Source organism: Folsomia candida, unplaced genomic scaffold (assembly GCF_002217175.1).
Source record: "Folsomia candida strain VU population unplaced genomic scaffold, ASM221717v1 Fcan01_Sc002, whole genome shotgun sequence".
NCBI lineage: Eukaryota > Metazoa > Arthropoda > Collembola > Entomobryomorpha > Isotomidae > Folsomia > Folsomia candida.
The window spans coordinates 18,006,442-18,030,679 of NW_019091194.1; the positions used below are offsets into that span (position 1 = coordinate 18,006,442).

The 24,238-nt window shown below is 38.5% G+C and overlaps 3 protein-coding genes across 3 annotated transcripts in view; 2 read left to right on the forward strand and 1 right to left on the reverse strand.

Annotated features, from left to right (window-relative positions):
• Nucleotides 1-4,224: 4,224 nt before the first annotated feature.
• LOC110842609 (DNA polymerase epsilon catalytic subunit A) lies at nt 4,225-14,054 on the forward strand. Its single transcript, XM_022088373.2, has 32 exons — nt 4,225-4,610; nt 4,673-4,796; nt 4,862-4,988; nt 5,070-5,161; nt 5,249-5,481; nt 5,577-5,823; nt 5,914-6,230; nt 6,311-6,620; nt 6,691-6,840; nt 6,928-7,267; nt 7,369-7,661; nt 7,731-7,879; nt 7,968-8,205; nt 8,288-8,490; nt 8,567-8,717; nt 8,789-9,003; nt 9,083-9,266; nt 9,345-9,476; nt 9,569-9,757; nt 9,846-10,064; nt 10,143-10,375; nt 10,458-10,832; nt 10,937-11,103; nt 11,158-11,494; nt 11,560-11,913; nt 12,006-12,294; nt 12,365-12,580; nt 12,662-12,939; nt 13,006-13,135; nt 13,220-13,431; nt 13,509-13,641; nt 13,716-14,054. Exons 1-32 carry the CDS (start codon nt 4,459-4,461, stop codon nt 13,899-13,901), a joined length of 6,975 nt encoding a protein of 2,324 aa, XP_021944065.1. The 5' UTR covers nt 4,225-4,458; the 3' UTR covers nt 13,902-14,054.
• Nucleotides 14,055-14,056: 2 nt separating this feature from the next.
• On the reverse strand, nt 14,057-14,858 carry LOC110842610 (ATP synthase-coupling factor 6, mitochondrial). Its single transcript, XM_022088374.2, has 3 exons — nt 14,586-14,858; nt 14,360-14,496; nt 14,057-14,286 (listed from the first exon to the last, which is right to left on the reverse strand). The coding sequence occupies exons 1-3, from the start codon at nt 14,735-14,737 to the stop codon at nt 14,246-14,248; spliced, it is 330 nt and encodes a 109-aa protein (XP_021944066.1). The 5' UTR covers nt 14,738-14,858; the 3' UTR covers nt 14,057-14,245.
• Nucleotides 14,859-19,769: 4,911 nt separating this feature from the next.
• The window catches only part of LOC110845057 (protein C-ets-1), a 61,534-nt gene continuing 57,065 nt past the window's right edge, over nt 19,770-24,238 (forward strand). The window contains exon 1 of the mRNA XM_022091414.2: nt 19,770-20,231. Within this exon, the coding sequence (XP_021947106.1) occupies nt 20,193-20,231 (39 nt within the window). The 5' untranslated portion in view covers nt 19,770-20,192. The remainder of the gene's footprint in view (nt 20,232-24,238) is intronic.

The following is a 24,238-nucleotide window of genomic DNA, read 5'->3' on the forward strand; positions in this document are numbered from 1 at the left end:
CACTCAAGTTGAGAATCACCCTTGAAATATTTTTCATCAGATGTGGGATGACACGACATGTCACTTCAAAGTTGTATGTTGAATGCTCATTAAGTAACCCTTATTACTTCGACTTTAAAATTATTTGTTTTTACATGTGCAACTTGAGATCAAGATATAAAATCACATTTTCTTCTCTGTCAAGTCATAAAATAACTTTTCCCAACTTATGATTATTTTCATACTTGTGTAACGAGAGAGGTGCGGATCTCGCATTTATGTAAAAGTAATTAACAGATTAACAGGAAGTGTGTAATTCGCATTCAAATTTTGACATGCAATTTTTATTTAACACGGGGCGAACAATTCACAAATTGTAAAAGCAAAGCATTTCGACCACTTTGGTCCGTCACCTTCGGTCTGGGTGCGAAATTATTGGTGGACGGACAGAGACTTGTTTTTTAAAGAGAAATTAAGATTTCATTCACCTTGTCGTAATATCTGCAGCTTGTGGCCCCTCCTCGAAACACCTGTCCACCCAGATTGCCAACGTTTACTTGCGTAACATTTTTTTACCCGTTGTCTTCTCATGATCTGCATGGATGCCAACTGACCCGTGAAATGCTACATGTCTTTCGCGAGTTTATAGTTTCGTGAAGTAATCAAAAGTCGCAATCAGCAGTCAAAAATTGCACCTTTTACAGTCCGTGTGCTTCCATCCAATTGCTTTCGTTGTCTTATAATGTGTATGCAGTATGTGTGTATATATGTACCTACATCATTATGCTAAGGTAGTGAAGTATAAAATATTCCATATTATACAATCATACACATAGTAAAATAAATGTTTAATTGACTCAAATCCGCCAATCTCTCAACGACAAGAAGAATGCAAAAATTTATCATTGCTAACACTGGAAACCGTATGACATATTCCAACGTCCTATTGCCTATGTAAATAAGTATGTAGCTGCGTATGTATGTATGCATGTGCCCTCTGATAAGGAGTCAGATCTGGTTTTGCGGCAGATGTCTTTTACAAAAATTCTCACGGTGCAGGAAGTCTCTCAAATGCCAAATTAATTCCTGGTTCGCGTTCGCGTAATTTCTGGACACCAAAAACACCTGCCCTTTCTTATCTTATCTCAATGTCATGCAATGCTCTCTTTCTTCTTCTTCTTCTTGTTGGGTAGGAAATCAATTCAGCACTTTTCGTCCTGTGACTTGTTCTCTTTCCGTTTGAGTAGTCCATGTTGTTCGAATAGTGCATGAACGAGACGGCTGAAATGAGATTGCATGGTCCGTCCGGTCCAGTCTAGTATTTTTTCCCCCCGTTTCGCTGGTACTGAGCGTAATGTTGTGCAATTTAATTGTAGTCTCATCCCATGTACACACATCAACGTGAATAAATTGAAGTTGGATTGTCCATCTGCGTCGGAGTAAATGTGAATCAAATCACACCACCACTTTCATCCTCGGATAAAATACGCTCCAGGTTTTGGTTTATTGGGTGGATGGGATTGTCCACTTATTTAATCATTTACTGCATTTACTTGATCATCCAGATCCTAATTTCTTATCGCTTTATCACCAATAAAAAGAAAACAAGTCTTTACGCTGGAAAAGTGAATTAAACACTCCCACCTGCAGAACTGCATCTTCTCCTTCACCACATTTGCATACACTTGCATGCATGCAGTTCTCTCCAGTTTACTACGTCCTACTGCTGACTAATGATACGGTGGATGCTGTGGAGAGTGGTCGATATCACTGCAATGCTTATTATTATTCTCGCATTAATGTCCCTTTATTATTATAACAGCTCGTTTTTTCATATCGACGAACGACAACCGGCATGGAGGAGTGATTGCGAGCTTTATAGTTGTTCTTCTGCTGTATCAAGTGATCCTCGTCGTCATGCACCTGTTGCTTCATTTCATGTTCATCTCATATGCACAATCTCAAAATCACACACACATCCTCGTCGTAACGATACGTGTCCACTTTTTGCACTTGTTTTACTACGACGACTTCCACTACCAAGCAGATACGTGTACGATGAGACTAACTACGATGAGAGTAAATCCGTATTTTTACTTTTACTACAACAACAACACTACAATGACACTCAAACCACCTCCAATTTCCTCGCATAATCTCCTCGGCTACAGCATCCTGGTGGATTTACCTGACGAGATTTAGTTAGAAAATGATAATAAAAGCCTTTTAAAGCACACAACCTCCCATTATCTTTGCTTCCACTGACAAGTGCAATTGCAGACGAGATGGAGAAAAACGTCTCTCTCTCGTTGCTCGCAATCTTTGTTTGTATCTCGCCATCCTTGTTGGTTCAAATTGTGGAGGATTAATATGAAGATGAAGAACGGCATGGAAATCCCAGCAGAGACGGGGACGACGCGATGATGGTAATCTCACCGGAATAATTACACATTTGTATAACTCGCTGTCCTGGAGAAATCTCGTTAATTTTGCATTTGGAACAAGCGGAGCATGAAAGTTCTCTCATGACTCAGATTTTGAGAGGGCAACAGAAATCAGAAGAAAAGCGTCCCAAAAGCTGGCACAATAAGAGACCTGATTTGGACCCAACCGGGAGCAGGTGTTGGTGTCAGTGTCATTGTCAAGCGTAGAAAGGAACCAATTCTCTGGTGTGGGGAAGGAGGAAGAAATATGGGAGGAGGAAGGCTGAAGAGAGCGAGAATATGTTGTAAGGGTGTCCACAAGGATGATCATGATTCAGAACTGCATGGGGTAATAATGGTCCTTTTGACATGACGTGCATGGCTTCGACGAATCCATAAAAACATCAAATCACTGCTGCTCACCATGAAAAGTGACACGGACGGAGCGAGAGAGACTCGATTTCCTCAAGTAAATCGGGTTGAAGGTCAGAAAACCTCGAATCTAGGATCCTTTTCAAAACCTTCTTCAATAATGACTACCATATCCAGCCAGCCAACAATGGGAGGACTGTAAAGGAGGACACAATGCGTGCTAACGTGAACTTTTATATCCCATTCTCTTCGCCTAGGTTGACTTTTTGTCAATCCGTCACACCTCACATTCAGCATGCACAACATAGCGCATAACCAGTCGGGGGCAGGTAGCAGAATACGACGACCAAAAGTGGGGGAGACACAGAAGGGAACAACGAGCCCCTTGGTGGTTGTTGGAGAAAATGCGATTGCGGTGATGGTCATCGGTATCCGAAGAGGACGATGTGCACCCCAATCTCCACAATCTCCAGTGTTGAAAACCACCAGCTCGTGATGATGAGAGTGAATTATAATTTACAACACAAACTGACTTACTTGACACTGTCATTAACTTGACTTTGCTTTCGTTTTGGCATCATGCAGTCAGCCATCCACACACCATCATCATATTCATCACAGCAACAATTGCGTCTGCTTCCAGGAGAGATTGTGGGAGACAAAAAATGGTCAATTTCGAGTTGGAAGGGATAATTACAGGGATTATATTTAGGCTGGTTGCAGAAAACATGAAATGGTCGATGATATAATACCTAAGTGCATGCTTCCCTACATTGGATACATAATATTTTATACATAGCTCGTAAACTCGGAGCAAGTACTTCATATACGAGGGGATTTTTTTTATATATTTTGAGCCTGACCAAGATAGCTTTAAAATTCTGGAGCATTTACTATATAATTTTTCAATGCAGTCCCCACCGAGGTTAACACACTTGGTCCACTTCGATTTCAAGTACTATTGCCTTCTACATAAATTTTCGAATCTTGATCCTCAAAAAACGCTAAAATTTCTTTGTTTTTACTACTGCAGCGATGGAATAATTTTATCATTTTTTCATTTACCACAGCATTGTTTACAACTTTGGGAGTTTTGGTTCATTTATCAACATGCAAAATGAGCCTTCGATAAGATTTTCCTCTCCGGCATTTCTCAACCATGGCTTGACATAATTTATTTATTTTCAGTTCAATAACTCCAGTTTTCGTAGTTTTATGGGATAAAAATTCCCTCTGAGTTAAAACACATGTTATTACTTTCGTTTCTGATTTTCCGGTAAATAATTATTTTTCTATTTTACCATTATAAGATGATTATAAAATTTCCAGAAATATTCTCACCAAAATTCGTACTTGACGCATGCAAAAGTGCCACCACCACCAGAACGGGTTTTCATACGACCAGTCAACTCTTTGTTCACTTGGAGGAGCGGGGAAGAGACGCGGCAATCGTATGAAGAACAACCAGCACTCAACTTCAGAAATCCACTCTTCTTCTTCTCGCGAGTTTCTGAAATAATTCAAGAATTCAATTTTTAGTTCCTTATTGTTTGTTAGTTTTTGGTATAAACAAACAATTCATTTTATACAGTTTGTTATTATCCTGATCTGAAGAGCATGTGTAAAATACTAGCAAAGTTTTGTATTCAAACCAGTTGATCAGTTTGTTTCTACCTCTGTTAAAATGGTTTTGCAAAATACCGGAAAATTTAACAAGTTCCGGGGTGGCGGAGGTGGGAGGGACAATTCTGACCGTTGGGAGAGTCGTAGGGACACTGAAGCTGGGGCCAGCTTGGAGGGTGGGGCTGTGAGCCAACAGGAAAATAGTGAGAAAAGGTAACCCAGTGTACACTCAAATATTAATTAATGATCAACTAAGTGTGTGTGTTGAATTTCAGGGATGACAACTCAGAATTTCGGTTGCTGCAATCGTTGCAAAATGACTCTATTGATTCAAAATATGGATTTGACAGGGTTAAAGATGCGACGGAGAGAGTGGGATGGCTTCTAAATATGCATCCGGTACTCCTTAATTTTTGGCTAAACTTAAAACTTGCAATTTTATCCCCGTTTTTGTGTAATTCCAGACTGAAGTTTTAGATGAAGATAAGCGACTCGTTGGTGCTGTGGACTATTATTTCATTCAGGACGACGGCACACGTTTTAAAGCCACTTTGGCATACAATCCATACTTTTATATACTCCCGAAACCTGGTATGACTATGAAAAAATTAACATCAAACAACTGATAGAATATTTAGAACAATTAATCCGTATGTTATGCAAATTTTACAGGAACTGAGAAAGAAGTTGCTCTATTTATTCAGAAAAAATTCAGTGGATTCCTAGCAGGATCAGAATATGTGTCAAAAGAAGACCTGGATTTGGTACTAAAGTTATCTCATCGTGATAAAGCGCATAATGTTGGAATTTTCTTCAATATTTATAGCCAATATTTATGTATTGAATTTCAGCCAAACCATCTTGTTGGACTACAACAACAATATTTAAAACTTTCATTTTTAAATGTGGCCGATCTTCAACGAGTGAGAAGAGATATACTGCCAGCAGTTCGAAAAAATCGAGAACGAGAAAAATCACATACAGCATATGCAGACATGTTGCGACAAAGTTATATTGGAGATATGTCAGAATTTTCACATCAAAGAAGTGGTACTGATCAAATGGAAAATATTATCGACATCAGGTTGGCATTTTTACCACCACACACTTCTAAATACTTACTAAATAAATTGGGTGGATGCACATACTTATTTACTTGAATCCACTTTGAATTTGTAGAGAGTACGATGTCCCATACCACGTCCGAGTATCAATTGACAAGAAGATATTTGTTGGACTTTGGTACAGTGTCAAACTTCAAATTGGAGTCAGTCACAGCCCAATAATCCAGAGGAGGACAGACTTAATTGAAAATCCAGACACTATTGTCTTGGCGTTTGATATTGAAACTACAAAATTGCCTCTTAAATTCCCAGATGCATCGTTTGATCAAGTTATGATGATTTCATACATGATTGATGGACAGGTACGTACGCATATTTGAAAAGTGTTGTTGTCGCCTTTTGCCGTATGCGTCGGGAATGGTTTATATAACTTGTGGCTTTAATTTTTCCAGGGATTTTTAATTACAAATCGTGAGATTGTGTCGGCGGATGTGGACGATTTTGAATATACTCCAAAACCAGAGTTTGAAGGAAATTTTGTCATCTTGAACGAACCGAATGAATTCGCCTTAATCAAACGATTTTTTGATCACATCCTGGACGTGAAGCCTCACATATTTGCAACATACAACGGCGACTTTTTCGATTGGAAGTTTGTCGAAGCTAGAGCGACAATTCATGGTTTGGACATGCTAAAAGAAATTGGATTCGCCGTTAACCGCGAAGGAACATATTCATGCCGCCCTTGTATTCATATGGATTGTTTTTGGTAAGCACACTCGTCCTCACGATTAAACGTAAAATAAATAAACTTTCATTACTCTTCTCAATCTATAATTGCAATTTCAGCTGGGTCAAGCGCGATTCATACCTCCCCGTGGGGTCGCAGAACCTAAAAGCTGTGGCTAAGGCAAAACTACGGTATGATCCGGTGGAGCTGGACCCAGAGGACATGTGTCGAATGGCGTCAGAACAACCCCAAATTTTGTCAAACTATTCTGTGTCAGATGCTGTTGCTACATATTACCTTTACATGAAATATGTCCATCCGTTTATTTTCGCCTTATGCACCATTATTCCGATGGAGGCTGACGAGGTGCTAAGAAAAGGATCCGGAACTCTTTGTGAAACGTTGCTGATGGTTGAAGCTTTTCACGCAGTAAGTCCTTCGTGTCTAAAGAATATAAGCCCTACAGATTATTATACGGCAATAATACATCTTTCCGCAGAGTGTAATATTTCCCAATAAGCAAGAATCCGTTCTGAATAAAATGACTGAAGACGGTCACGTTTTGGATCAAGAGACATATGTTGGTGGTCACGTAGAAGCGTTAGAATCTGGAGTATTCCGATCGGATATTCCTTCACGTTTTAAATTAGTGAGTAAATATTAGCGTTATTTTCGCCCAATAATTTTTCAAAATGTCTAGGTTTTTTGTGCTAAAAACAATTATCTATTCTTACAGGTACCTGAAATATTCGACACTTTAATAGGCAATGTTGAAAAAACTCTAAAACATGCACTCGAGGAAGAGGAGCAAGTTCCACTCGAGCAAGTGACTAATTTTGACGACATAGTTAGCGATATCAAGTCAAAGTTACTAAGTTTACGAGATAATCCTATTCGTCACGAGTATCCCTTGATCTACCATTTGGACGTTGGTGCCATGTACCCCAACATTATTTTAACAAATCGGCTTCAACCCTCTGCAATGGTGAACGAAGCAGTGTGTGCGGCTTGCGATTTTAATAAACCCGGAGCCTTGTGCCAACGTCAAATGGAGTGGACTTGGCGAGGAGAATACAGTAAGCATTTTCCGAAAAACTTACAAAAGACATGCATAATTAATGCGTCCTCTGCTTCTGCTTGTGTTGTATAACAATGTATATCAATTGTTGTTCACCAGTGCCTGCGTCTCGAAGTGAATTTCAAAGGATTCAACAACAGCTTGAAATGGAAAAGTTTCCTTCTGAATTTCCCAACGGTCCTCCTCGAGCCTTCTATCAATTGAAGAAGGAGGACAGGGCTGCTTACGAAAAGAAACGACTCGTCGATTATTGCAGGAAAGCGTACAAGAAAGCGCACGTCACCAAAATCGAAGTACGTACTCAGACTGTTTGCCAGAGAGAAAATGCTTTTTACGTCGACACCGTTCGAGCCTTCCGAGATCGAAGATACGAATATAAAGCTTTAAACAAGGTTCGTTTAATAATTGTTTCATTATTTCGGAATTTTGACTATTATTAAATGGATGGACTCATTTTTTAGAGTGCAAAAAAACAAGTATCAGATGCTGTTGCAAGCGGCGATGCCTCCGAAATCAAGTCTGCTCAAAATCGGGAAGTTTTGTACGACTCACTACAGCTCGCTCACAAGTGTATTTTGAATTCCTTTTACGGATATGTTATGAGACGAGGGTATGGTCAGCAGTTTCTTAAATTTAGATACCAAAAGCAGGTTCAAATAAATCTTTAAACTGGTTAAATCTCAAATTCTCCTCTCTAGTGCCCGATGGCACAGCATGGAGATGGCTGGTATCGTGTGCCACACAGGCGCAAACATCATTCGACGTGCCAGAGAAATTATAGAAAAGATTGGGCGACCCTTGGAGCTAGATACGGACGGTATTTGGTGCATCTTGCCATCGTCGTTTCCAGAAAATTTTACTTTTACAACCAAATTGGAGAAAAAATCCAAAGTCACCGTTTCTTTCCCGAATGCGGTACTCAACTTGATGGTCAAGGTACCCTATTATTTGTATTTATTAGATCACAGTGTAACAAGCATTACATCACATTCATTAATATATTATTATTACATATCAGGATGCCTTCACCAATGACCAATACCACGAACTTTCGGACACAACAAGTTGTGAGTATGTGGTTAGAAGTGAAAATTCAATCTTTTTTGAGGTGGATGGACCGTACTTGGCAATGATATTGCCTGCCTCGAAAGAAGAAGGAAAAAAGTTGAAGAAACGATACGCCGTGTTCAACAAGGACAAGAGTTTGGCCGAATTAAAAGGGTATTTAAGCTACATTTAGAATTTTAAGGTTTTAATAATTGTTTTCATCAGGCAGCTTGTTTGTTGCTGTTCACAGATTTGAAATAAAACGAAGAGGGGAGTTACAGTTGCTGAAAAACTTCCAGTCTTCTGTCTTTGATGCATTTCTTAAAGGTGACACTTTGGAAGGATGTTACAAGCATGTAGCAAAGGTTGCCGATTATTGGCTAGACGTCTTGTATTCAAAGGTAAATTGTTGATATACTTATTTGTATGCTTAGCTTATTTAAAGCTAATTCCAAATTTTACTAACTTTCAGGCATGCGATATGCCAGATTCCGAGCTGTTTGATTTAATTTCTGAAAATCGAAGTATGAGTAGAAAATTGGAGGATTATGGAGCCCAAAAATCAACCTCCATCAGTACAGCGAAACGCTTAGCAGAGTTTTTGGGGGATCAAATGGTCAAGGACGCTGGTCTCAGTTGTCGTTTTATCATCTCGAAGAAACCTGACGGTGCTCCCGTTACTGAAAGGTAGCAATAGCAATTGAAAACGAATCAGAACACCTTGTACAAGCAATATTTTATTAATTACCTTAATTTTTATTTTTAGAGCAATTCCTTTAGCTATATTTCAAGCTGAGCCAAGTGTAAAGCGTCATTTCCTGCGACGATGGTTAAAAGACAACAGCATTGTGAATTTTGATATTCGTACTCTCCTGGATTGGGATTATTACATTGAACGATTGGGAAATTGTATCCAGAAAATTGTCACAATTCCAGCTTCGATTCAAGGAGTAATTAAATAATAATAATTTGCACTCTGCCTTACCCAATTTCTGATTTTTGTAAGTAAAATTACCGGATCTGTTTAGGTTGCTAATCCAGTTCCTCGCGTAGCACATCCAGACTGGTTACATAAACGCCTTTTAGAAAAGACAGACGTGTTGAAACAGAGGAAAATAAATGAAATGTTTTCTATTGCACCAAAACCTTCTGAAGAAGAGGTGTGTAACGAAGCGATGATGGTTCAAATCTAAATTAAAAAAAAATCCTAATATCCTGAACCTTGACTAACATTGTGGTTATGTGATCTAAGAATCCTCAAGGTTGTGATAACAATGTTGGCGATATTGAAGAAGTTGGAGGGGCTGTGCGACCGGCTCGCAGCATGGTTGTTGTTACTTCCTCGCGGAATCGAGAAAAACGCGGACGATCTCCCGATGTTGATCTCTCTCAACACTGGAAAGATGCACTAGGCCCTGCCCCTCCCCAGGGGGATGATGCAGTAAGTTTTGTCTACCAGTTTAGATGGCTGTGATGTTCACAATTTAATTGATTAAATTAATATGACCTTTCGGTTTCATGAATATTAGGAAAGCATTGCAACATGGCTTATATTCCACAAAAAGAAGTGGGAGTATCAAGCAAAACAGAGGTCCGAAAGAGTTAAAAAAGCAAGACTGACAGAATCAACTAACGACTTTGGGTTGAACAATGCTGTTGGAAAAAAGAATCAGGGGCCCGTTACTTTGGGAGGATTCTTGCGCCAAGCCCAACAAACTTTGTTGAACTCGCCTTGGCAAGTCATTCAGGTTGTCATGCATAAATCTACGTATACAAAAGTTGAACCAGACTGACTGAACACCGTTAATTTGCACTGTATAATTTAGGTTGTAGAAACTGGACAGCCAGGACTTTTCAAAGTTTGGGCAATAGTGGGACAAGAACTTCATCAAATCAAAGTGACCGTTCCGCGAGTATTTTATCTCAACTCGAAAGAAATGAAGCCAAATGGCGACGGGGAACATTTCAGAAAATGTAATAAAAGTTTACCTCGCTCTCATCCCAACTATAATTTATACGAGTACACCATTCCTGAAGAACTGTACAAAGCGACCTCCAAGTACGTCTGGACATTTATGTAGTTTCAGATTATTACTGAAATTGACTCATAACTTTTATTGTCTACTCCACATTTATTTCAGTGACCTGTTGGCAGACTTGGCTACTCCAGCAGTGGAAGGAATTTACGAGACCCAAGTGCCTCTAGACTTTAGAACTCTGATTCAAATAGGTGCAATATGTGCAGTGGATAGACAAGCAGCTCGACAGATGAGAGATACTGGAGAGTCTTTTGATCTCAAAAATTTAAATTTCGTACCTGTCGCACCAGGCTTTCCGTATTTGGACTTGTCAGTCGTTAAATACATTTACATTTACTACCATCAATCTGGGACAAAGTCTATGATTGGAGTTTTTGTGACGCCAGCATCCAAAGCTACAATTTTTGTGGTCGACACAGTTCGTACGAACCAAATGCCAAATATGAACGTGTTGTACAATCTTGCTCGAACCGAAAGGTAATAATTAAATACTGTTAAATACAATACTATTTTAATAGCTTTTTTAAATAGCATCTCGTCTCTAAATGAGTCATTTTAAATATCTACATATATGTTCATAGAATTAGCAGAGGCGATGGAGAGGATAGAATGCCAGGTCCAAACTTCACGATTGATGTCAAGGTAGAGATTGATATGCGTGCCGTTCATCGTGGCATACATAGGATACTTCAAGGATATAAGGATGAGAAACGAGGGCCTACAGTGATTGCTCTACAGTCCAAAATCAGTAAGTAAATTAAATAATTTTAAAATATCAGCGAATTAATCTAATATGAATTAGATTTCACCCACTGGACATCGGCAGTCCCTGTCATGGGAGAGTATCCTATCATCCAAATTCATGTGATGGATGGTGACAACTTGTACGCTTCTCTGGACTGGCAGCGACTTGGATCAAAAGTTCTGTTGCGCCATTTTTTACGGAGCAAAGTCATGCTTTCGGCGGCGATTGATCTCAGTCTTTATTTCCAAGTCCCAGTGGGCAACATTCCCTCCGATTCCACAATGTTTGGCTGCGACATATTTTATGCGCGACATCTCATTCGTCAGAATTTCGTGCTGTGGTGTTCTCAAAGTGAGAGACCTGATCTTGGTGGAAAAGAGGCTGATGATAACAGGTACAAAGTAAATTAATGTGGTCAAGAGCTGCTGAAAGTACATAATAAATATGCGCATTTTCCAGGTTGATTACGGAGTTTGAAGAACATAGTAACATTGTGCTGAACCAACCGAGTTTTTATCAAACGGTTTGCGTCGAGTTGGAATTGGACGGTTTGGCTGTGAATACACTTTTGCAAGCTCATCACGTTCACGATATTGAAGGAACAAGTGCAACTGTGGCTTTCGATACGATGCCACAACAATCATTGGAGGAAATGATGGGGAATGCACCCGGCCCATCGCTTGCCAGTTATGATGAAACTGCCCTATGCAGTGGGGCCTTCAGAGTTTTGAGAACAATGGTAGCATCGTGGTTAAGAGATGTTTCCGTGCACCGAAATGTTATTGCTGATTATCAACTAATAAATTTTTACAGGTAAATACGTTCATAAAAACTTGTTAATAATAACATTGTGATACTCCTCAGATAGTATAATTGTTTTTTATTCATTTATTCACATCTTACAGATGGCTTAGGTCCCCCCATGCGTTGCTGTACGATCCAGCACTCCGGAAATCATTGAATAACTTGATGAAAAAACTTTTTATTCAACTTGTCGCCGAGTTTATGAGACTTGGTGCTGTCATAATTCACGCAGATTTCAGCCGACTCATCATCTGCACCAAGAAAAGTAGGGTAGCCGACGCGTTAGGCTATGTTGAGTACATCACCCAGTCCATAAAAAATAAGGAATTGTTCCACAGCATTGATATAAAAGTTACGCAAGTTTGGGACTGTCTGATGTGGCTTGACGCGGTGAGTTTTGATGCGTGTTGAACTAAATTTATATAAATTTGCTACTCTATATTAAATTCTGAACATTTAGGCAAATTATGGGGGCATCAAGGGGAAAGTCAAGGACACTGAAACCAAAGAAATGGAAAAGTCGGCGACGAGAAAAATATTCAAGACGAATGGGAAAACTAAAAATCGAGATGACGAGGACAACCCAGATGATGAAGACGACGAGGTTGAGGATGAAGAGAATGAAGTAGAGAGTGAAATGGAAGAGCTCAACTTGGATGATGATGAGGAATCAGAGGTATCATTCTTATTATGTAATGCGCGATTCTAGTTTCATTTGATTTATAAATCGTCTAATTAAGAGTATGCCTGTTTGTAGCCATTTGAGATGGACATGCACTGGAGTCTTATCAACTATCTACCTGAAGTTGGCAACTGTAAACAGAATTTCGTTACAACCATTTCCAGCTACATAAAAGCAGTATTTGAACAACTTTTGGAAGAAATGGACGGATTTGTACCTGGGCATACCCCAGTTCGAAGGCGAGGATTAAGTCAACAAACGCCAAGAAGAAAATGCAACAACCCCCTTTTGAAAGGTACTGTGGCGTTCTCTCGAGAATTGGTTCAGGGAGAATTGGCACAGCTTTTATTTGGGTAAGTTCGTTTCTTATTCGCTTAGTAAAAAACAATGACGAACCACTTTTATTTAAAAAAAAACAGGGTAGTGCAACAAATAGAAAAGAAATATCCGAACCCTGTTGCTACATCCGACAACAATTCTGCCACATTCCGCGTGTCATATTTAATTCCAGAAAAACCTGCACTAGAGTTTATTAAAGCCGTTCATAAGGTTTGAGAATAATAGTTCACATTTACTATTCCACGCAAATATTCTGCGGTTTTGATTAATCATGATTATATTTTGATTTCAAAGGTTCTATCGCTGGATGCAAACATCGAAAGCGAATCATTCAAACTGAGGAGAAATTTACTAAAGCTGATCAACGTACCAGAGTTTAGTAACAGTGCGCAGTGGGTGGATCCCTGTATTTCCATAATACTTCCAGAAGTCATCTGCAAAGTTTGTAATCAATGTCGTGACATTGACTTGTGCAAGGATCCACATTTACGAATAGACAACGACCTGTAATTCGAATCAATATGCATATTCCTAGTACAGTTTAGCTCGGAAATTAATCTTTAAAATATTTTATATTTTGAAGGCCAGTGTGGGTGTGTCCTGCATGTAAAACCAGCTATGAAACTACCGAAATTGAGCAAAATCTAGTGGAAATGATTAACAGAAAGTTGATGGCCTATGTGTTACAAGATCTGCAGTGTACGAAATGCAATCAGGTAAAAATATCCCCCAAATATTTCTTAACATCGTACCAGACTGAATCAAAGATTAACATTATCAATTCAAATAGATAAAGCAAGACAACATGTTTTTGGTCTGCACGTGCGCTGGTGTTTTAAAAACTTTGATGGATGTTCAGCAAACCGCAACAAAATTGAGAGCATTTCGAGGAATCGCAACACACTTTGGGATGCCTCTGCTTCTTCAAAATGTCGAATGGATATTGAAATTAAATCCACAATTCGATAAATCATAATAATTCATTTACTCGCATTTGTATTCCGTTTTAATTAAATCCGGCATGATGCCCTCTCAAGAAAAGTGACGTAAATATTATGTTTTTAATTTAAATGACACTTGGGTCAATGCGGATCGATTAAATTATTAAAGGAATATTAGTTAGCTGTTCAATTCATTTCTGTCAGCATCTAGTGTATTTATTTTACATATAATTAGCAAGTTCGATTTTGAACCGAGTTGACTACGTTGTTCATATTCGTATAATCCTTCTTAATTTAATTAACAATTGAACATTGAAGATTTGACTTTACATAATTTTTAATACATCTAAATAGGATTTATTAAGGTGGACTTCACCGTCTACTTTGGAGCTTGTTGATTAATGGGATCCACGACCGGGTCTGAAACATGAAAACAGTAACAAAGGATAATTAACCACGCCCACAAACACTGTGTGTCATAATCGTGTAATACCTGTGAAATTGAAATTAGGGAATTTAGTCATGTCGACATTTGCACCACCACCGTAAATCTTGGCGATTCTGTCCATCTCGGTCTTAAATTCCCTTTCAATTTGGGGGTTGCTGTCAACCAGCTTGCCTGGCGATGCTCTAATTAATCAGGCCCAAAAAATATTAGCAACACGAAATTTAACACCTCAACAATACGCCATAAACTATAAATTATACGACCGACTTACTTGGCTTTTTGATCATATTCTTTCAGTTTTTGAAGAAACAGTTTCTGGATGGGGTCGGTCGCTTGCCCCTTCTGGGCTAATACGGCAGAAATCCCCAGATTGCGGCGACACATCCCCAACGCTGACTTTTGGATTCGAGGAATCACATTCATTTTGAAATCTAGAAATTTGCTTCAAAATTTCAACAAATACGAATTTAAAAACAAATTGCAGGGATCAGATTTGGAGTGGCCGAAGAGATTTAACCGAGCCCGCGGTGCAGATGAGGTTTGCCGACTGACTGCAGAGTGCTCCCAAGTCTCAACAGTCTCATTTGTGCTCTTTCAGCTTTCTTTCAACTCTTTCGGTGTCTCAATCATGCGAATCTCATATTGCATGATTTTGTAGGCGTTTGTGTATGAAAATTGTGCCCAACATATTATAGCCTGCGTCCCAATCCTCCATAAGAAACATGTAAAATTGGGTCTTCCTTTAGGACACAATAAATAATCTATAGGTCAATAGACCATATGTAGATAACCATCTTCTTTCGTGGATAAGTTATGACCTTGCGGGTAATACTTATTATTGTTAATCTATGGGGTAATATCTGTGAAGAAGAGGACCAATCTGAAGATGTGGATTGGAGAATTTTGGGGCCAGAAAAAAGTCAAAATCCATTCACACGCACACACCGGTTCAACATAATGGCAGTAAGTAATGGAAGGGAAGGCAGAAAACTACCACTTTTTTCTGCCGTCTGAAAGAAAAAGTGTATCGAAGGAGCCCTTGAAGTCCCACCACCACAAGAAATGTGGATTCAATTCAACTAACTTATCTCGACAGTCTCAACAACAACGATCTCCTACAAGTTTCTGCTCCTTTTATGTAACATTGCCCAACTTCTTGATTCTTTGATCCCTGTAACAATAATCTCGCAACACAAAGGTCACGAAGGTGTTTAAATGAAAAAAATTCCATTTCAGCAGCTTCAAGTCCACATTTCCAGGATCGACGTACATATATACTGACTTCCTCGTTCCTCATTTGCTTCATTTGAGTGGAATCTCTCTACAAGTCTCCTCTCAGAAAAGTAGTGCTGCTAAATATATTTCCATAAAGTTGTGGACCGGATCTAAATATCTTTTTGGCTGGCATTGGACTCGTAAACAAGTAAGTCATTAAAATCATTAGTCAACAAGCATTAACTTCCAGCTATTCATGGGGCTGAAAGTCATTGTGATTGATCGGTGGTGGTGGTGGAGGTTTGAAGGTTGATTTGTCAAGTTCAAGTATTGGTTGGTATTATAAATATGTATTTATTATGCATCGACATGTTTCGATGATCAACAACCAAACCAGCATGATATTACTTTACTGGGTTTAGGATTATTTAAGTTTCATTTTACAATGAGCGTCATAATCATGTCATTATATGTGAAGAAGCCAAAAGTTGATCTTTCTGGACCCTCTGCCCTCTTGTACAAATTTTGCATCTTGATTCTATTACCTTTATTCCATCATTCCGTTTCATCGACTCGTTATCACTTCTTATTTAAGAATCTCAGATTTCAATCTAACTTATTGCATCGTGGTTATAGTTGGTGTAGAATACTCTTGAATGTAATACATAAATTCAATTAATGGGTTGTGTGTAGCACATCAAATTTTTATATCCATTTTCCTGCAAAGTATTAGTTTTACACGTGGCTAGCAGCATAATAATCACGAAGCATGTACATATATAAGCTACACACGAAAGCACTATATGTAACAATAATTGTAACACTTGTCCGTTTTAGATTTATTAGGTATTGTTGTTACTCTTGTGTATTATTTTATAGGGGATTGCGCAACAGCATAGTTTGTACAATCATTCATCATTTTATGGGTTACAATTTCTGATTTATTAAGCTGTTGTAGATGGAAAGCACAAAAACTTAATTTCGCTCGTGGAAATTGATGTATGTATAAATGGTGTTGTCGAACTTGTAATTTAAACCGAACATGTAACCTTAATTGGCTCAATATATATGCACATATAATTTTCATACATGAATACGTGTACGCATTATGGGGCGCTCTACTAGTTTCCAAATTAGCTATTATTTCGGTCCATGATATAAGGAGCAGGAATGTGTTATCATCATTCTGGTGTTATTATAATAATATGCGGAGCCTACGTATGTACATAAAACACAGGAATAATTGTCTCGTTGAAACCATTATTCGTCCCGACGAAATTTGACAGCCTCGTGGATGGTTTCATATAAATCAATATGTTATACTCGTGCTTGAGTAGAATTCAATCAATTGTGGGTTTATTTCCAACAATGGACATACATATGTACAAAATATACACATTTTTACATATCAGGAAAGATCATTCTAAACACTTATTGGCAGTGTAATTGTCAACTTTGGCCAGAACAAGGCTTCAGATGTTTCGTCTTCATCGAGTGCACTGCAAATTAATCCGAACACACAGTTCTCACTTTCAGTTCCAGAGATATTTCATCGAGCATTGGTTAATATTTATTTGTGGGTGATTTATCCATGCACATTATATGAAAGTGATGGAGCATGTTATGAATGAATGGCGATGAATGAACAAACTATCGTCGTCTGTATAAATATGTATCAATTCATTCGCCGAGAGTTAGAAAACCTTGGTGAAGGTCAAAGTCAAGTGGTTCATTTTGTCCAAATTGGTGCAGTTGCTGGTGGTGCATACACAAAGCTGTTAATTGTATTATCGCACTCTTCATCCCACAAAAAAAGATTACAATTCAATTCACAAATAATAATCATTCATACAGCACCAGTTTTAATAATAACAAAGTTTCCAGGCTTGCCGGCAGATATACATTTTTAGATCTACTTTGCACTCATTTGATGAGAGCATGATGTATGTAAGTATGTATGCATGTACATGCAAATAAAATGTATATTGTAGTATGCAATTGGTTTTGAGGTAAAATTTGTCTCACATTATTCACATATAATGCTATTTTTATCCAATTTTAGAGATTCTACTGGACACTATATTTTGTCCTGTCATCTGCGAGTGTCCAATATATCGATTTAAAATAAAAGTTACAAAGGGTTGTTGAGAAAAATTGTCCAAATTTGGCATCACTGATAGCTTAAGGTATTCAATCAATATTCAATGTGCATCATATAGTATCAATACGTAGGCTCTGCGTTTTACAGATTTTACTCCATGTCGCCCATTTCGTATAATAGATGCGCTTGCATGCGCTTTGTTTGCCTGGAGATAAGCGATTCCTCGAAGCGCCTCATCATTCATAACAATAATGTCACTGCTAGCATGACATATGGACATTTCTGTTTGCGATCAGATTCGTCAATCGTGATTTCGCACACATAACCGTACCCCACAACCGACATCAGATCTCTACATACAATATAATACAAGTAATTAGTGTAAGTAGGTATCCTGTAGTTTTAACAGTAAATAATTTTTTGCGCAGTAGTTGTGGCCAGTTCATGAATGAAAATTATAAATAAATATTTCTGCACAGACGTGTTGTTCAAGTTTTTATGGGCGCCGATAATAATCAGTTCGCTATAGGGAGCTTAGCCCCCATCGTTCAAAGGCATTAAAATTATTATCGGTGTGGCGACAACAACAAACTCTTGAAGGTCAGTCAATCGGCCATGTGACGCACACGTCTACTAATTGTAATTGTTTTTCTTATGTAATTGTCATTCTTTCCATTTCATGCGTAAGTAGGCGACACGAGAACATTAAACTAAAACATTTCAGAGCAATTTACTCCATTATGCAACTGCTGACAAGAAGATTAAATTGTGTAGCTCGTGCTGGAATAATTATGCAGCATGACTTCTGTAAAAGGTGGCATAATAACTACCGTCATGTTTTGAAATTTAAATTTTACCACCAATTAATGCACCTTCCAGATTTACGGTAATTATGCAACTATGTAAGCAATGCATGCTAAGTTCCCTTGCCTTGTCGCTTAATGTGTTAAACTTGAAATGTTCGACAACTTCCTGTTGACTTCCACGCATAGAATTGTGGGGAGGCATTAGGCACCAAACTGAGAAAAAACAAGGAATTTCGGTGTTTCATGGAGATATATGTATCTCATCTCAAATGAGCTGTACTGAAAGGGGACAGGACACTTTCAGATAATAATTGATGTAAGCAGAAGGGTTGTTTGTTGCTGTGAGTGGGCCCAACAAAGAAAATTAAAAAATCTAAACTAATTCTGATAAGGACTATGTGTTAAAAAATCAAGAAAATATTTGGCAGTGTTGTGACTTGAAGGGAAGAAATTCGTCCTCCCTAATAACACGTTAAACAGGAAATTAAGACACACTATCCATTGACAAACGCATACATACATATCATACACACGTACAAAGCTAGGTTCATGGTGGTTGGTTATTGTTCCCCCACTGAGGATGAGTGCTTTTAGTTAAGTAGTTGTCTTTACCTCAGGTTTATTTTCGGAATATTCTTTCCGTTGGTCTTTCTTGAGAGAGGAAGGATGGACGTTGGATGACATAGCTGCATGCATAATCAAGTTCAGTTTTCAGACATTTATACATAAATGTTCATCCCTTTCATTTGGTTGAAATAATTCATTCAGTCATCATTCGTGGGGTGGTTGGCATAATATCAAGGCAACAACATGACACCTTCGAATTCCACTTCTTGCGATTTGCTGACACTTGCATATTTTACTCGAGGATCAATTTACAAGTCTTGCCAAACACATTTGACTCGTAACTAAAGGCAAAACTGTATATTTATTCCCGATAAGTTTAAAATTATTCTGACTCTGTTTTATTTTCCAAGTCCAACCAATAAGTTTTTGTTATATATCAATCCGCTTAAAATGTAAATTAAATTCATGTGAATGCATTAAAATGTCTAAAAAACATGGGATTCAACTTGAGAACGTATTGCGATTCAGTTTCATATAAAGTTGCCTTGATACTACGATTTGGCAATCTCTTCTGCCTGTGAGTGTTGGTGTTTTAATCCTGCCCTATCCTCCTACATTTCGCATTCACTTCTGCCTTCACGGAGCAAATTCAACTCGTTTCACTCCTGATAAGGTTGATTCCACTGAGGTTTAAAGTAAACTAAATGCTAATAAAAAGATAAGCCAGTTGAAAACACGTACAGTCATCTGAGCAAACTTATCGCTCCATTCTCTGCTCCTGCCTCTACAAATTGTGGGCATACAATAATTGCACATTGACACCACCACTCATTCCGTTCTGCAAAGTGTGATTGGATCTCTCCGTTCTTAAACAACTTTTGGAGTCACATATCGCTAAAACACATTTTGCGTCAGCTCACATTGTCAATTCGTACACTGCAAATTCGTCTCCTGGAGTGCATAGTTTGGTCCCTTGTTTCAAGTGGTTCGCCATTTTCGCCTAGAGAACAAATACTGATTACATATTCATACAACGGTTATTTTAGCCATAATCTCGACACCTGAATCAAATCAAACTCTACGTTTTAAGAAGTAACGCAATAATATTTGTTGTCTTATCACTATTTTTAAAGTGTGTTCACCCTCGACCTTAACGTGGACGTCAATAAGAAAACAGCATCAAGGAATCATGGGCACACTAGAGACACCCAAATGGACCACGAAGGAGGTGAGAATGGACTTGCATTTTTGTATGTGCATTTGCTTTGCTACATTATTGCTAATAATTATTCGTACAGACCCGTATGAAATCTTCTAATAAGACATTAAAAGTATGTTCACCATGCAGCATTTCCATTATCGAGTGGACATTTAAAGCATACGTTGTCTTTTTATTTACATTTCCTTTTCAGATTTGATTGAGAATTTTATTGATTACGTATTTAAATACATATATCTTGTCTGATTATTGATATCGTCTCGCTGCGGCTTCTCAGATTATGGACAAATACACGGAAAGATTTAGTGCTAGATTGGTTATCGCAGACATGCATGTTGAGTGTTTAAGAGAACTATGGCATTGTTGGAAGTGAAATTTTTGTCATTTTTGTTTCTTTGTTCCCACAAATTCCTGTGGAGGTGTTCATCTACTAAATACATACTTTCAAATCCAAGGGTGAAGAATGACATCCGACTTGAGATTTCTTGTTTTTGTGCTCTTAAATATTCGGTATCCTTTTTCGAAGATAAAAAGAAGATTTCAATTTCCAGCAGCGATTTTGAGCGATCTCATCATCAATTCATGAATAGAGCTTTTTAGAGTAAAAACAGATTATTTGTGGCTGCACAGCGTTACCCATTCACGGGACAAGAAAGGTGAGAAAAGTTGATTGAAGTAATCATCAATTCAATCCAGCCGAGTCATTCATTCTCCTCTTCTTCTGTTCGAGAAACTTTAGTTTGTTGCTCTCCTCGCTCTTTCCTTGTTCATTTGGCCATGTGAAGTCCCATTATTTCGTGAGGAAACTATTTTGAGCTTTATTGAACAATTATATGTGCACTTGTTTGATTATTTGAAGCGCCTTTATTGAAGCGCCGCAATTACATTACGTTATACCAACAATATCTTCGTAAAGATCCACGTCAGTCACATACACAGTAGCCAACTCGTTGTTTCCTCCAATTAAAGGAGAACAAAAAGCATGAGAAAGTTGGACCAGAGATTAATTGCGTCCTATTGGTCATGCCTTTGTGCATACAACAAGTACGTATCGATTGTTCGGAATAAATAAAGGAGCCAAGTCGCATACTTGTTCCTATTCACCTTGACATCTGATAGTTAAAATATAAAGATGACGGTAAGTACCCAGTAAAATGAATCGTGGGAAATCATTTCTCGCCGATGATATGGATTTTATTTTCACTTTTAATTAGACATGTTATGCTCCAGATAGAATTGATTCAAGAACTCTGCGTGCTCTTACTGTAAACACATTTCGATATTTTTGTTACATAATCGTTTTCTAGTAATTTGATCTTTGCTTTTGTTCATGTCTCGTCCATACAAACATGATCAAGTATCTGGTTCCTTCTGAATTTGAGAAAAAACTGTCGACCATGCATTTACTACTCTCCTGACTTGGTAGAAATCCCATCTCAAAATTATTAAACAAAGTCAATTTTTCTGTAAACAGCAGAAGCGTCTTCTTCGTAGCTCATTTTGGGATAGGTTTTTATCCGTACTTAGGAAGGACGTGATCTTACATGGATTAGCAATTACTGCTGGACTCTGCGGAATAAGGGTTCATTTTACTCTGGATAAGTTTACATCGAGCTAGAGAGCAAACAAAGTCAAGTCAACATACACATATCCTCATCATCATCTTCTCTTCTGTCTGAAAGACGAACTGGCTTCTTGTGGGCTGATGGGACCCTTACGTGTGATGTCATGGATTATGTTTTAAGCGATCCGTTGTTTATTGTTCGTTTCGGTTGTTATCTTTGCCAGCCTTTCCAATTCCCAACTTAAACAAAATTGGTGCGTTGCAGTGGTCACCACCACCCACCCACGCACACCAACCACCGAAGCGACAACGGTCGAAGGACCAAAGGAGACTTGTTGCTTCTGAGCCTGGGAGAAGGGACGCCTTCCTCTCTGGCAGCCTTATTCTGAGTCGCTAACCAGATGTTGCATATGCGTTCAACGGCTTTACTCTCAACTTTAAAATCGTTGAGTTGAAGGAGCTTCATTGAAGTATCCTTTGTATGTATGGCTTGGGGTCCAGGGTTAACCTCATCTGCAACAAGTAGCTGTTGTGCCCCTTGTTTCTCCCATTCACAAGTTAAAGTTTTACATCTTTAAGGGCAATTCATACAATGTGTATCTTCAATGGTCCAGTATTTCGTAATTTTGCTATTTGGATGCAAAGAGTGTGTTTTTGTCATTGATAGGAAGGCGCATAAAATGTTGGTCTGTTTCTGTGCATGGCCCGCATGGGCTTTGTCCTTCTCATCATTTTCATATGTGAACATACATACGTATAGAAAATCAGGCATCGGATCACATCTCTTCCCATCATATGGCCGACAATTGGCTAAAGAAAGAAAGAAAGACGACTATAAAAAATGGTCCCTTGGTTCGCCTCTTATGTACGTCGAGAAAGAAACCAACAACATCTTGAGACTTGAATGAGTTCCCACGATTGATCACCATCCATCCAACCAACCAACTAACTAACTAAAGACCAGTAGACAAAAATAAAGGAAAATCTTTCAGAGCCAAGAAAACAAGTGGAGCAACGTGGTTAGATTGGAAGGAAGATCCGACATGTGTGCAACCTGTTCCTTCCATGGATCGCCTTGTGGTCATGTTCCTGGTTCCGGTTTAATTTTCAGCCTAATCTCCGTACTTACTACCTGTTCCCATCATTCGAGACATTTAAACGCTCGTTTGAGCAAATCCAGAATGGGAAACAAATTATATTGAAGATGGTCATTGTATTTTCAATTTCATTGCGTCCATTCAAGAGAAAAAGTATGCACTTTTTGCTATCTGTGTGGGCATTGAGTTGTTGCGACCACCAGAACTTGGTTTGCCTTTGTTTCATACGTAATTTAGCTGCATATAAATGGCTGAGAGGGAACATGGATGACATAAATTTTAGGGTCAGTCACGTTTCCTTTTTATCCACCAACGACGACGACCAGCAGCAGTGGCCGAAGCCAAACACCAAGAACAAAGAAAGCGTGTATGATAAATTCACGAGTCAAATCCAGGCACTTTTATGTACATACTTACGTATACATACATATCAGTCGTACATTTAAGGCCCATACCTCGGATATGCGAACAAAGTAGATAATTTCACCGACCACCAAATTAAACCTGTTGAGCAGGACACCTCACCAACTGTCATGAATGTGAGGGGATTTGTTCTTTGCCCAAAGTAACTTGTTCTCCAGGAGGAGCAGAGTACGAGACAGGATGTCTGAATCTAATGAATGAAGGAATGAATGAAATAGCATATTATTATATCAGCAGCAGTGGCACTGGTTTTGGTGGGGGTGGACTTTTGTGAGATAACGCATGACATGACTTTTAGAATAAATGCACATAATAATATTCCCTAATGAGTCCGAGTTAGCGACTTTTCATTTTCATGTGATGAGCCCTCATGAATTTTTTTCTGATTTCCGTTTCCTATTTTTTGCTCCCTTTGTCCAGTACCACGAACAAGTCGTCGTCGTTGCAGGAATAATCTTCGTCTTGAAAAGGCCGTTGGCAAACCAACTTGTTGTTTTTGTGGCTTCTATGCATTCTGGCTGGATGCGAGTTATATGTATGTGACACTGATCGTTGAGACACTTTTCATTCATAAATTAATATATGCAGTAATAAATAAGGAACTGATGGTGGACAAGGAACAATGCACAGAGAGGGCATTATACTTTTCAAGTATAAATATTTCCACTAATTTTCGCCATAAAAATGGCACATGCCACACTTAATTGAAACAATGGAATTTTCTAAATGCTCAATAATAAGTCATTCACAGTTCATTCAGACAATTCAATTGAGTTCCAATCCGCAATCCAATAACAAGGTCACGTATGGAAATGTACGCCCCATTCAGAATTGGTTGTTAGGTGAGTGAGGCATAAACGGTCATATGTATCTACATACGTATAATTTATCCTAAACGGCCCACTCGTTGACTGGACCACATGCTGATTATC

Excerpts from the sequence above, each read along its gene's own strand:
- LOC110842609 (XM_022088373.2), top strand. The coding sequence starts at position 4,459 with ATGGTTTTGCAAAATACCGGAAAATTTAACAAGTTCCGGGGTGGCGGA. Across the intron at positions 6,231-6,310 it reads ATTCATATGGATTGTTTTTG|CTGGGTCAAGCGCGATTCAT; the intron begins GTAAGCACACTC and ends TTGCAATTTCAG. Across the intron at positions 10,065-10,142 it reads CGCCTTGGCAAGTCATTCAG|GTTGTAGAAACTGGACAGCC; the intron begins GTTGTCATGCAT and ends TGTATAATTTAG.
- LOC110842610 (XM_022088374.2), bottom strand. The coding sequence starts at position 14,737 with ATGAATGTGATTCCTCGAATCCAAAAGTCAGCGTTGGGGATGTGTCGC. Across the intron at positions 14,497-14,585 it reads GAATATGATCAAAAAGCCAA|AGCATCGCCAGGCAAGCTGG; the intron begins GTAAGTCGGTCG and ends CTGATTAATTAG. Across the intron at positions 14,287-14,359 it reads CCCTAATTTCAATTTCACAG|ACCCGGTCGTGGATCCCATT; the intron begins GTATTACACGAT and ends TTCATGTTTCAG.